The sequence below is a fragment of the Macadamia integrifolia genome, chromosome 4, assembly GCF_013358625.1.
Source record: "Macadamia integrifolia cultivar HAES 741 chromosome 4, SCU_Mint_v3, whole genome shotgun sequence".
NCBI classification, from domain to species: Eukaryota; Viridiplantae; Streptophyta; class Magnoliopsida; order Proteales; family Proteaceae; genus Macadamia; species Macadamia integrifolia.
This window is the reverse complement of record NC_056560.1, coordinates 17,975,336-17,990,440: the sequence shown is the minus strand read 5'-3', so window position 1 is coordinate 17,990,440 and position 15,105 is coordinate 17,975,336. Positions and strand designations below refer to the sequence as shown.

Sequence of the window (15,105 nt, the reverse complement as noted above, 5' to 3'; positions counted from 1 at the left end):
TCGTACAAATTTAATTATATCGATTCTAATTAAAAATATGTATGTCAGTTACGTCTAATCACAATAACGTGCAACTTAGCTTCCGCAATTGCAGATGGCAAGATTGTAATCCGTGTTTCTCATTAGATCATCTAAAAAAAAACTTTCGCAATTGCCCCATACTTCTATAGGTGTTGTATGCTATGCATAATTGAACATATGAAACACTCATTACCTTGGGGATGAAGAAAGCACCCCCCCCCCCCCAAAAAAAAAATGAAACACTATTGCAACTTGTAGAGATGTTTATCATCATTTGAGAGCAATGTAGCTTATGCATAGATGTCCAAATAGGCATTAATTGAGGTTTTTAACTTCATCAAGCATAATCCCCATTGTCTAAATAGTTACATACTAGTAATAATAATGATAATGATAATAACATGATGGTCGCGTTATTGATGATGAGTACGACGATAAACCCGATAAAGATGTTGGCTGGGTGGTAGTGGTAGTGGTGGTGGTGATGATGATGATGATGATGATGATGATGATGATGATGGTGAGACTATTCTATTTTCCATTTGCCATTGTCCAAAAAAGGGGCATTTACTATTTATAGCTATATCTCCTCAAATTAAGCTACAAATATGCAGCATTAGCTTCCTAATTAATTTGGTCCTTTTACCTCACCTAGGAAGGTCTTTATACCTTTCCTCGAACTTATGGCAAACATATATAATTGCTTCTAAATAAGAGAAGTACTATTTGACTCATTATCAGTTTAGTTTTAGTGGCTCATTATCAACTATGCATACATGTGTGAACATATTACTAGGTCTCTTTTTAAAACCTTTTTCTACCTATTTAAATATAATTGAGAGAGAGAGAGAGAGAGATGTAAGCTACAAAATCTGGAGATAGTAACAGCAAACAAACATATATACTATTTAAGATATATATTGTAGGGATGGAAGGGCTAAATGTATGAAGTACCCAAAAAATAGAAAGCTAAATTAATAGCTCTCCAAGCAAACGCCAAAACTGTGTCACCCCTCAACACAGCTTCACTTCAGGAGAGATGGAAAAGGCCAATGTTTTTCACTTCACAAACCCTCCCATCCAAACCTCTTCTCCATTTATAAAGCCTTTCCTTCTTTCCCTATCCTCACTCTCTTATTCTCAGATTCAATCACCATATATATGTTTCACACCTTTTGATAGCTTCTTTGCCCTTATTCCAAGTCTGGACAACTAATTTTCAATAACTCTAGCAATGGAACCTGGCCAGCATGAATCAAGTGAAGAAAGTGATCAACAAGGGCATGATCCGGACGCCGGCCGATCCTACGGATGCGTCTTCTGCAAGCGAGGCTTCTCCACAGCCCAGGCATTAGGTGGGCACATGAACATCCACAGGAGAGATAGAGCAAAGACCAAACAATTTGAAGCTCCATCAGCTTCAAATTTACCTGATTCTTCACCAATTTCATGTCATCCACCACTTCACTTTCCAGCTCCAGAGGCAAGGAGAAGTTATCAAAGGTATTTTCCATCAACCACATCCAGCCCTAGATATCCCCATGCATACCATGCAAATGAACATCACATTCAAAGACCACAGCTTGAGGAAGACTGGAGCACAGCCTTGAGTTTACAGATTGGTTCTACACAAATTGGACAAAGTGAGAAAGAGAAGAAGCAAAAGAAGGAAGAAGATCAACTAGATTTGGAACTTCGACTTGGCCATGATCCATAGTACATGGTCACTTACCAATATATTTTCTTGTATATCTTTTGTCTATCTAGGTATATTGTCTAGCAGGATATTCCTTATGCCATGAACAAAAAAATGTGGAAGTTATATAACTAGATCCCCTCTGGCAATTCTATTTAGAAGGCATGGAAGGAGAACAAGAAAGTACAATTAATTGAGGATCTGGCTTAAAAAAGGAAGAATCATTAACAAATGAATCATCTCAATCCCTTGTCTAAAATTCCTGAGGTACTTGAATTTTTATCTGTCCATCTAAACCCTAAATTTTAGTTTAGTTAAAATGACTTCCTTCTATTATTCTTTCCTTTTCTTTCTTCTTCTTCTTCTTCTTCTTCTTCTTCTTTTCTTTTCTTTTCTTTTCTTTTCTTTTCTTTTTTTTTTTCTTTTTTTTTTTTTTTGTGGGGTGGGTGGGTGGGTGTGGTGGGGGTTTCATTTAACACTGAACTAATTCATTTATGAGTACAAATAGGATGTTCAAATAAAAAAGTTGAACATAGAGTTGGAAATTCTCACCTCACCTAAATTAGATCTCTCTAAAAAGCTTCTCTCATCTTGGGATTCTAATTGAGAATTGAGAATTTGATTCATGTAACTTCACATATAGCATTCATGCAAGGATAACATTTTGAAGCATCACCAAAACAACCATGGAAGAAATTGCAAAGAGAGATTAATTAAGTTATCCTTAAAAAATGTATAGCCCTAAGGTTAGTTTACCATTTTGAATGTACCATCCAAGGTTTCATCACCTGTGCATGACTCATCAGGTCTCAATACAACATACAAAGTTCTCACTTCTCTTTCAATCATGCATCAAGTGTGGCATTGACATCTAAACTAAGTGCATCGACGGTTGACATACTGAGGATGAGCCATTTGAAGCAGGAAATGCAATAAGCCCCTTAATACATGACCTAATTGATTAAAATGCACAGGCTTAATTTTTGTGTAACTTGCATATCATTGCTGTGGAGAGTGAGTTTAGTTCCTGTAAACTCCAATTGTGTGTAGGTAGAGTATATATGATTGTAGGCATCTATCTCTGGTAGAAGAATTAAAGTTTCTATATGTTTATTTGATTTGTGATTTGATTTCCTTCTGAACTATTGATTGTGGATCTATTAAAAACTGAGTTTATCTGTTGGAATATCAGAAAATAAATTTGGGTGCAATTGAAGAAATCCTAGATAAGAAGGATCAAAATTTCTTAGCATGAGTGATTTAAAATTGGGAGGGGGGGTGTTTGGGATTAGTTTGAATATTGTATCAATGGATGGAGAGGCCGAGTTATCTTCCATTGATTTGAAGATTCATCTTGGGATCTTGGTTATCCCCCTAACCTTCCAATAATCAAAGTAGGAAGAAGGCCTCTCATCCTCCCAAGCCGGCCAGAGTCAATAGGAGTATTGGTTGTTTTGGGTTGTCTCCTCTTATCTTGAAGATGAAGTTATAGCAGTGGATTGTGGTTAATTGGGCTATGGTCCTTTTAATCAGTCCTGTACTTGTGCCCCTCAGTCAGCTAGGCACTCTCGGGTTGACTCAGGTGTCTGGTTGTTTTAGGCTGACACCGTTCTTTTTTTTCTCTTTGGTTTTCCCTTCCAACTTGATTCTGCTATAGGGATAGGCCATTGTTTGTCTTCTTTTTTTCTTGTTCCCCCCATCCCCTCCCCCCCCTTTTTGTGTGTGTGTGTGTGGGGGGGGGGGGGGGGGGAAGAGAGATTATCTAGGCTTCGATGAATATATATTTCATTCACCCCCCACCCCCAAAAAAAAAGAAAGGGGAAGGGGGTAATTATAATATTATATTACTCTCTTGATTCTGTACCCAGTTTTCCTTGTTTCATGGTATTGATAGGATTATGTGAATGTAGTTTCAGTTTGAATACATGTCTTCACTACCAAGTGCAACACAAGTTCAGATTTCACATGGTTAGCAACCGAAGGTGACTTAAGGAGTTAAGGCTTCATTTATAGTTCTTGAGTTACCATGAACCCTTTGGCCCTTATTAACTCAAAGGAGTAAATAAATATTTCAACAGAAAGATACATAGTGTGTTGGACTAAAGAGCCAAATATCAAACTGCATAGAAGGGCCACTGCTTCAGCATTAATTGTGATACCCACATTATCTTTTACTTCATTCTCTCTAGGGCTGAAAAACTGAGGACCAGGAAGACAACTGATTAGTGCAATTAGTGATAACCCAGCCAGTAGGTAGCAGGATCCATGGATGTCATGGGATCACCTCTCCTATACTTCACTTGGTTTTTTTTTTTTTTTTTTTTGGGGGGGGGGGATGTTTAATGGTGAGGGAACTAAATAAAATATTTATTTCCTGCACCCCAAAAAAAGCTGAGGACCACACTACTTTGCAGTAATATCCTCCAGTATTCTGGAGACATAGAGAACCAATAAAGCTACAGACTACCCCACACAGACACACATAAAACACCCCACCCATAACAGATTATCTTCTAGCTTCATCTTCCATAAGTCGATTCTCACTCTTGTCAAATCTCTTTCAATTCTGACAATGACACACAAGATGATCACAATGACAAATGATGCAGTAGGGTAAGAAGTGACAATGAAATGATTTTAGGGCAACCCACTAAATTAAACTCTAGTGATTTTAGGGTTTAGGACAATAGGGTAAAAACTGACAAAGAAATAATTTTAGTGAAAGCTACTGAATTAAACTCTAGTGATTTTAGGGTTCTGCCACTGCCATTTTAATTTATGACTCTTAAAATGTAAACTGTGTGGTCCATTTCTTTTGTTTAGTACAAAGACCTAAAGACAGTTTCAAACTGTAGTGGCCATAGGTTTTAGGATAATTTCCTTCCAAGTCTTTTGCTTCTCCCGTGGCTGATGGATGCTTTTGTAGCTTCTTCTTTTTCTAATTCCCCTTCTATTATCAAAAAGCAAAAACCCAAACCCTACTTAATTATAACTCAAAATATTTTGGTGACCGAGAAGCTCATCAGGCCTCAGAACTGAAGGCCTTGTGGTCTGAACTTAAGTTTGCTGTTAGGGTTTCTAGCTAGCACCTAAGTAATGGAGTGTTGCACTAATCATATATATATATATATATATATATATACAGAGAGAGAGAGAGAGGTGATGCATGAAACCCAAAAAGTGATAACTAGTAATATAAAATAAAAATGAAAAAGAAAAGACAAATACCTTGGGGCTTTGGTGCTTGATCTTATTAGTATATGGCACAGAAGCTCCTTCACCTTAATGGTCATCACTCTTTGTTGAGGCTACAACCCAAATTGCAAAATGTAGAGAAGAAGAAGAAGTAGTAGTAGCAGTCCAAGGCCCCACCCCACGCATGCACCGACGCCCTAAAAGCATATTAACCAACTGTGGGCTGTGTCGGGTGAACAAAAATAGGCAACCTGGCCCAGTAAGGTAAGAGGTGCGTGCAATCAAATGTCCAAAACAGGACAGAAGAATAAAATTATTGATTCAAACACAATCAAAGCAAAATCACAAGCAATCAAGTAGGCTACGGTGAAAGCACAGTTCCCACTCTTTAAAAGTTAATTTAATTAGGGTAAACAATTTGAATTTAGGGGCATAAATAATGCAACTGAGTTATAATTAAGCTGGCTAATATGCAATGTGTCTGGTTCTTGATGTTGTGATGACCAGCCCAAAACCCCCCTTATTGTTAGAAACATGTCTGTTGGAAAGTACTAGACTTTTCATTGGTTTTCCTGGATCTTGGTGAACTCCATAGAATAATGGGGAACATTTTTTTTTTTTAAGAGAACTTTGCATGTTAGTGATAAGTGATGGTGAATAAAATATCTTAGAATAAAATAAAGGGAAAAGAACCCTATCAGTGTAGCGTAGGAAACATTTAGACTGATGATGGCATGAAAAGACCATGTTGCCCTATTCCTCTGTGCGCTAAAGATGTGAGAGTATGTAATCCTATTGGCCATGTGATTGATGTACCCTATGTTAAACTTGCAGGATTCTTTCACCCATAAAATAATGTAAGAAATGTATGAATAGATTTGTAATAAGGTTTGTTATGGAAGGCTATAAATATCCTAAGTTATAACCAAAGTGGGTTGAGTAAGAGAGTCCAATGAAAGGCTCTTACTCCAAGGTTACTTTGTACATTAGGATGGAGTCCAATCAAGTACGCTGAAGTAAAAGCCGGATCAGTTCCACTCATTAAAAGTTAATTAATTAGGTAAAAAATTTGAATTTAGGGCATAATGCAACTGAGTTATAATTAAGCTGCCAGATAATGTGATGATCAGCCTATCAACAAATATATGGTTTCCTCTCTTTAGGAGCCTTGTATTTGGTTACCTTCTACACTTGGATCCATATCACATGTAAACCTTTTTCTATTTGTAAACATTCTAGAGGTATGGAAAGTCTAGGATTCTCTCTTGTATATGTACACTCATACTCATTGAAGATTTCATGCAACTGCAAAACCCTAATCGTGTCTTGTCACTGCCCAAGCCCTTATTAAAAATATGTCAACCTCCAGCTAAACCATTTAGAATATTTTTTGGGTGGTTAAAAAATTAGTGTCGGGTTGCACGTTTGTTAGTACGTAGTTCCCGATGCAGGGTGCTATCGGCGGAATAGAAATCGACCAATTAATAGCTCGACTTAGACCAATATGTTTAAGGTCCGTTTATAACTCGATTAAAGCTCGTTTAGAGTCTGTTTACTAAGTTCAACATGTTTCAAGAATAGTTAAAGCTCGATTATACCCTATTTAAACCCAATTATAGCCCATTTAGAGATAAATGTATCATTAGCCCATGTAAAGACCAACTAAGGCCCATTTAGCCTAATTGAAGACCAGTACGGCAATACCCAATTGACTATTTATAAATGGTACCAAGCCTAGCATCTGAGGACCAATTATTTAAATGGGCCGGTCACAGTGCACGGTTCTAAAGTGGAAAAGCCAATTAGGTCCAACCGATTGACATCCCTTGTTGTAACCTTCTTTAATTACCCCTTGTCTTATTCTCAAAGTGATTTAATACATATTTTAATTTTGGGGTAAGGAAATGATTTTCAAAATGTTGAAATTTATTTGATACATTTTTTGTGTGAAATTATAGGAATATATTAAACTAGAAATGCATATAAATATATATATATATATATATTGTAAGAAGCGAAATTATACTGTTAAAGTCTTGTTATAACCAACTTTAGTTATAATAACAAGATATTAATATATATAAATCCCAACCTGCAATAACATTAATCATAAATAAGGGAAAAAGAAATTCAGAAAACAATGTGGCCTCTGCACCCAAACACAAATAGGAGAGAAATGACCAATCTGTCCTCATGAAAAACAGAAATTCTGCCGCTATTGATGCTTCTATGTGTACTCCCATTGATCATAGTGTTAATGCAGGATCATGCTACCTTTTAGGGAACCTTCTCCCATTAAATAAATATGGGGAAATGGTTCCTGCCCGGCATTGTAGCCTCTACCAATGCCCTTTTCTTTCTCTCTCCTCCCCCTGAAATGACCATTTCCCACTATTGGTTGAACTGGTTGGGGGCTCCAGGCTACTATTAGCTGTTTCCTGTCTGCGAGCCTCCGCTACTAAACAGGAAACACTTACCTAATAAAAAATTAGTATGCTGGGCTCAAATTGCATAGTCAAGCTGGATCAGGTTTGCCACTGCTTATCCAAAGTCATGCTCTAAACATATACTACTTTTTAACCTGTATTGAATTGCCCCATCTTGATTTACCAAAAAACAAAAATTGCCTCTTCTTGTCTTTCTATCAAGTCGTAACTTTACTTTAATGAGATCGAAAAGGTTTGAAGTCCAATAAGCACATAGAGTGATTGAGATTCAAATTATGTTTAATCTTAATATTTATTCATTCTTTTGGTTTCATATATATCTTTCTTTACCCTTATAACTTGAGCAACAAATCGAGGCTCTGCGTGCATCGGACTATTGGCAAATAATAGGTATCCCCACCCCAAGCAGAGTTAGTGAGCCGTGTAATAGGCCACCATTTTGTGCGGTTAGGGGGGCACTTGAGTCAGCCACGGGCGCCCGGCTGCGTCTTGATCCTTATCCAATTTTATGGCGGTTCATTGGATCCTAAAGTCCAGAGGAACGTAGATGCAAAGGATCAAAACTCGACATGCACGCTGTATCAAAAGTTAAACCTTGGGGGAATCCGGCTCCTCTCCTTAGAGGTGATCGCCCAAGACAGCTCATAGCTACCTAGGGTGAGCGTCACGTGTCCAAGTAACGATTCAACGCTTGGAGAGTGGTACAGAGAACATGGCACTGATAGAGGCGCTAAAAACCTTTGAGTCATTGTTTGAACACATGACGATCGCCCAAATAACTATGAACAAGACCTGGACTATCACCAATCAAGAGAAGATCTGAATCCACCTTGGTGAGGCTCCTTGATCACAAGTTAGGGTTCTAGTCTATTCATCCACATAGATAGCCCAATTTGCTTTTTCCTAAAGGCAGAAAGTTTTTAGAAAATAAGCCCAAGAATTAACTTTAGGGCCATTAAGTAAAGGAATATGTCGGCCTTGGATGTGGTGGATCTTAATATATGATGCTAGAGGACAAATATATGGGCCCTTGATCTGGAAGTTCTTGGCAAAACTTCTTGTATCTTGTTGGGCCTTCCTTTCCAGCCACGGGGAGGGATGATGTGGCCGCTGCAAGCGATACAAGTGGTAATGGACCTTCTTGATTGGCCTCATGTCAGTGTAGTTGTCCAGACCATATCATATTACATTCCAAGTTGGACGCAAAGCTGGTGAAACCTAATATAGAAACTGAATTCCTAGCGGCCCTGGCCGGCCCACCTCGGCCCATTTTCGTGTGTGTGTCTTTTCTTTTGGGTGGTAGAGGGGTCTTGCTCTGCCCTTGTTTAGTATGAGATGGACATGGACTCCTGTGGGGGATGTATATGAAACTGTTACTCATGTTATTATGTGTCATGCTTCCTAACTTACATATTGTAGTGTAGTGCTTTTATGAACAAAGAACAAATAAGTTGGGCCAGACTTGGTCCTATGCTTGGTGATCACAGACAAAGATAGAATTTGGAGGGTAATGGTGGATTATTGTGCCGAGCCTTCCAACATTGTTTAGGAATGTGTTACGAAATGTGCATATATGATGTGGTCTCCCTTATATGGTAGGACTCATTTTAAAATGTGAGATCTAATCTGTTAAAGCAGGTAATATCGTGCCATAGGTTTTGCCTTCTTTCGGGCAAGGCTGATGGATTCTATTCACATTTCAGTATCACAAAATTAACCTGCAGAATAGCTACCTATGCTAAGGGTGTCAATCGGGATTGATCTTTACCGGTATCAGTACCAAAGGTGTCAATGCCAATACCATTCCACTTAGTAAACAAGACCAACCCTAGAAGATCACGTGTAAGTTTCTCAAAATAACAAAGACAAAATTAATGATAATCAAATAAACAAGTTCCGATGTAGTTTTATTACTATCATCAAACAAGTTTATAGTAATAAAACTGAAGGTCCATCATTGAAACCTCTATAAGAGAAAATACTATCCAAATACATCAAACTATAGCCGTAAAACTTGAACAAGAGAAAATAAATATATCTTTTGAAACAGTGCTCCGGTTCCATTTGATACCTAATCGATATTTTGGTATTGCTCCTGTTGGGAGTTCTGTCCCATTTATTATTTGGTACCAAAATCAGATCCCAATACGATCCCGTTTATTAATGGGAAGGTGAAACGGTTCTGGGATAGTTCCGGTTCTTGTCCCAAATTGATACCGCCTTAAACCTATGCATATCATCTACATCTTAACTACAGCAAATTGCTTCGCGACTTGATAATAAGTGATTAACATGACTTCTCACCCATGTCCTAAGTCTATCTTTATGCCTCAAATGAGTAAGAGGTCGCCTTCACAGCTGTAGTTTTGAAGCTGTATAATGAGTGTGTGTGTGTGTGAGAGAGAGAGAGAGAGAGAGAGAGAGAGAGAGAGAGAGCATGGCTGATGGGTAGTACTTGATGTACTCTCAGCCAATGTATTAAATTTGGGGACTATGTGGGATCATTTAATGATTGAGGTGAAACCATAAACTACCCACAAGAGATTAAAACCGATATAAGAAAGGTGATCATTAAGCATCGAATCAAACACTTGAGCTCTACTGCCAAAAGGAGGGGGTGGAGAAGAAGGGAAAGGTCAAGGTTAAGGTTGGAGGGTAAGAATTAAGAGAGACAATTTCAAAAGAGAATTAATTTTGGTATGTGGATCTGATTGCACATTGGATTCCTATGGGAATGCTTAGAAACCATAGAAATATAATCATGGATTTCATGGTGCAACATCCCCTTGAGTTAGGTGTTATATGCCATCATAAATATTGCAAATTGCATCCATGATGTATGTCTATGGACTTGTTTAGTTTTATAATCATTTTTATGTGGTTTTAATTTTCTTCTGCCGTTTTGATCAATATTTTTATATGTTTTTTGTCATTTTTTTTTTACGAGCATAAGAAAGGGTGTACCTAATGCATGAGACCCCCGCCATTGAAGGTCTGGGAAGGATCATAATGTTTACGATTTTTCTTCTTGTGAGTAGAATAAAGGAAAAAAAAATTAAGCTTCATAAAATATTTGTTAGGTTTTAGAGGCCTGTTTTTATACACGATAAATACTTCAATCATGTTATAGGTATACGGAAATCAAGTATTCCTATCTAATGATTAAAATGCTCACTGTATCTCACATATGACCATGTATAAAACCTTTCATCTTTATTTTATTTAAGTTGAAAATAAGAAAATAAAAATAGAAATAATATTTGTATAGAATAACAAACCCAACTTGTTGAAAGCAAATCACATATAAGACACATGCACAAGTGGCTAAATCTATTCAAGGCCTTTATAATTAAAGTAGAAGGAAACACATGATCGTATTTCTTTGGGAGTAAGAACAAAGAATAATCAATTCACAGAAGAAACATATAGATCATCTATCCCTATTATATTATTATTTCTTTCATGTGAAAATCTCTCTCTCTCTCTCTCTCTCTCTCTCGTCTTTACATATACTAATTGGGAAGGAAGGCCCAAGTGTGCCAAAAACATGTGTATTAATGTATTTGTTTTGTGTAAGTTGATAAAGAAAAAGAATAGAAATAAAGAGACAAAAGGGAAAGCCAATTTTCTGAAAGCAAACCATATACATATATAATCACACTTGCACAAGTGGCTAAAATCTATTTTAAGGACTTTGTATTTTAGTAAGACTATGTAAATTTAAATTTTACCTAAAAAAAGACTATGTAAACTTACATGGCAAGTTAGATGGGTTCAAAGTTTTGACATGTAAACCATCAGAACTCATACTCACATGTTAAACTCAATCCATAGTCCAAAAAAAGAGTATTGCTCCATTGTAAAATCAATCTTTGGAAGTCTAGGACTAAGAAAAATGTGTACATTAGTTTTTGAAGTATTATACACGTGTAAGGTCATAGATAGGGGTGCATGCCAATACACGAGAATGGTGTGTGATTGAATTTAAATATGATATTTGACAAATAATTTATTCAAATTATCTATTATCTATCCAATTGTTAGAATTATCATATCATTTTACCATGTGATAGAATTAGATGAACTACGAAAAAATTATCTACAGTTAGACTATGAGGTGATCATTTTTCCCATTTCACTATAAGGAATCTCATGACTGCCTCCCACCTTCTTTTGTTTATTTGACTATTTTTAGTCAACTTTTTTTTTGTTATGAAATATTTTTAGTCAATTGATTAGCAAAGGAAGGTGCCTTGAATGATAAGTTATTTCATTTTTTTTTTTTTAACAAACACTAGGATAACCTAGTGGTAGTAGCTTCGGCTTGTGGAGCAGGCACCCAGAGGAAGAGGTGCATTGTAGGAGTATGTGTGTGTGTATTTTATTAAGTGTGTATTTTATTATTTATTCTGTATTCACCCGTGGATTGCCCCAATAGTTAGAACGCATGGACACATTGGTTAGCCAAAAAAAAAAAGTTGTTTCACTTTTTCTTCTGATACATGAGCTATTTATAAAACTCAAATGAATTCCCAAGTCTGGACATACTTTTTTGTTGGCTCGAAGCATTCTATTTCTGTCCACTAGGTAGAATAATTAAGGGAGGTTTCCCACCTTTTATAATGAAATATGGAAAACCCAGTTTGGTTTACTTTTCTTCAGCTCACGATATCTATGTAGGGATCGTTAATTTTGGAAAGATTAAGGCAACACATCCATTGGCTGCGCATTGACAATGATATAGGGTTTCTAAAAAAAGAATAATTAAAATGAATTAATCATTTAATTAGTTAATTAGAATATCACAAGCAACCAATGGCTCTCTTGGGATACGTATTTGGCTTTATAGATTATATCACTAATTATCTTCATATATAATATATTATACACCAACATTGAATATGGATCAAACTGTCTCACGACATTATGAACCAATCTCACGTACCATTTTAATGGGTAAACAACCCAACCCTTGGAACATATTGCAGCCCCAGGTGGCGAAAAGCCAACATTGTAGTGCCAAGCCTTCCCATCGATGTGAATTTTAGGAGAAGATCAACCTGTTATCCTCAGAGTAACTTTTATCCATTGAGCAATGGTCCTTCCACTCGGCATCATCAGATCACTAAGTTCGACTTTTGTCCCTGCTCAACAGGTGGATAAAAAAATTCAATTTTCAAAGAGTTATAAATTTTAAATTGAAGGATTTTTCTTGTTTCAAAATCTTGCTTATGTTTATTTTGATGAAAGGACAAATGTTTAAAAATTTTATCTAATATTTAAAGTTTATGATATATCAATTATATCAATATATATTTTACAATATAACTTAAAACAAGGTCGAACCAGAGGCCTCAATCCTGCCCGGAAAAACCTAACTCAGGGTCAAAATTTCGATCAGATTTCAAAAACCATGTCAACTTGATAGCTTTATTAGTTTTCAACTGCTTTTAAGATACATTGTATGCATCTCACTTTTGACTATATTATTCCGGCAGTTCTAACTTCTACCGTACAAGCATGATTCCAGTTTATTAATATTGCGTTTGGTAACATATATTATATATCTCAAACTATGGAATAATACTATTTCCCTAATATGGGCTATACATTTAAAACATATCTCTCTCTATAAATATATATTCTCTCTCTACATTACCAGCATATGGCATGGTTCTTAATAAAGACTTAAAACGAAGCTTTAAAACAAGAGTGCACCACCCAATGAAAAAGTAGGTTTAGATCTGTCTTCCAATGAAAGTATGTGATGAGACACTCTTTGCCTTACCAACCACTACCGCATATATGCTAATCAACAAAAATTATGGCACCCAATGAACCAAAGGCATATGGTAATGTAAGATACATCCCCCCTTGCAGGAAAGGATCAAATAAAAGAGGGGGTATGGTCTTTCAGGACATAATCTTTCCCACCCTGGCCCCCACGCTCTATTCACTAGTGAGTGAAGATTTTTTTTTTTTTTTTTTTTTTTTTTTTTTTTTTTAAGTAGTGAGTGAAGTCTTTCTCAACCACACCTAATTAGTTGTTTTTTTTATTATTTATTTATAAAAACACCTAATTAGTTGATGGGGAAGTGCTTCCTCTGGACAAGTGTGGCCCCTGTGTCTGTGCCTGTTCCTGTGCCGCATTTAATTGGAGTATGTCAATAGGGGATGAAATTTAGCTACTGTCCGGATTGCAGCCAAGTAGTTGCAACCCTTATGGCAGCCAAAGAAATAGAACCTAAAAAGGTATTTTGAAAAATACTATAACCTAGGAGGGTATTTGTAAACCCTAAGGAAAAGTAAATTATTCCATTTATTTGGCTGCCAGTAAGGGGTTACAGTTACTTGGCTGCGACCTGGATGGCAGCCAAATTTATTCCATCAATAGGGGTGTCTTTGCATTTTATGGAAGGTAAGGCAATCAATTCATCATCCATGTGTCTGGGAGTAGACGCCACACTTCACTATTTTCCGTTAGTTCATATACATCTGGTAGGACATGGTGTGATAGGATTGTTGGGATTATATAAGAAAACAATGAATGTCATATCGAATGTGAATAATCTAATGTGCAGACTTATAAAGACTTGAGCACTGTCTCTTTAAAGGCTAACTTTTAAGAATGAGTTCAAGGATATGGCAATTTCAGTGTACCCCCGTGTGAAAGTGGAGATTGTTTAGATTCCATACAAAGGTAACTGATCCTACATTTGATGTGAGTAATCCGATGTAAAGACTTATAAAAATTTAGGCACTCCCACCTTAAAAAACTAATTTTAAAATGAGCTTCACTTGAATCCCAACAAAAACAACAATTTATGTTAGGTAGCTAAAGACACTTTCGAAGGAGTTTAAGTAATTTAGGAAATGATATTGACAATGTCTGAAAAGATATCTATCAAAATTTGTTAAGATGCATGCATTGCATAAAGTTATAACACATATCCCAAGAGAGAGGTGCGGTTGACGAAATTGTCTATATAAAGTAGGGTAGGATTTAAAAACACAAAAGAAAGGGCAAAGGTTTCCTTCAGCCATGGTCTCCCTTGACCAAGGTTTTTAGATGGCATTTTCAGGGTGTCGGGGAATAGTATAAGGGCTATAATTGACCCTATAAGGGATGGCTGTAAATTTTCGACATAGACATAGAAAATGCAACATAACTTGCACTCTCGGATAAAGAATCACTTCCTTAATTTTAATTAGGATTGAATCTGAAAATTATGTGACTTTGTATTGATGCTCCCAAGAAGTTCTGAATTATCATTTGCAAAACACGAAAAAGAGGTATAGAGGGAGCATCATGACTTTGAACACTAGGTGAAAGGCTTTTTAAACAACCAAATGGAGATGGAGTAGAGGAGCAATATGCTCTGTAGTAGATGTAAAAAGCATCTTACAACTTGGTTTAGTTAGAGCTTAGCTAGTAACCTCAAGGGTCCAATCCTTGACACAAAAAGTGCTCCATTTGGAGACAAAATTGAGCATCTCTGAGCAGTTATGTGAGCCCCCTTCCTCTCCCCTCCTCACTACACCCCTCTCCTATATTGCCACCATTCAGAGAGACATAAAGATCAAATTAATTTCAACAGATCAATCTATTTAGCTTTGAAATTTTGGTTGGCACCATCCTAGTTGGAACTTCTACTTTTGTGGTTAGTTTCAACCTAATTAACCAATGTGGAGAGGGTCTTTTCTAACGACTATGTAATAAAGAAATCCACAAGTTACACCAATGAG

At 36.5% G+C, this 15,105-nt stretch overlaps 1 protein-coding gene across 1 annotated transcript; it reads left to right on the top strand.

Moving 5' to 3' along the window:
- Positions 1–938: 938 nt before the first annotated feature.
- LOC122077438 (transcriptional regulator SUPERMAN-like) lies at positions 939–2,062 on the top strand. The gene has a single exon (XM_042643383.1). The coding sequence runs from the start codon at positions 1,256–1,258 to the stop codon at positions 1,736–1,738; it is 483 nt and encodes a 160-aa protein (XP_042499317.1). The 5' UTR covers positions 939–1,255; the 3' UTR covers positions 1,739–2,062.
- The last annotated feature ends 13,043 nt before the right edge of the window (positions 2,063–15,105 follow it).

What these genes read in the sequence shown, in the direction of transcription:
- LOC122077438 (XM_042643383.1), top strand. Translation starts at nt 1,256, where the DNA reads ATGGAACCTGGCCAGCATGAATCAAGTGAAGAAAGTGATCAACAAGGG.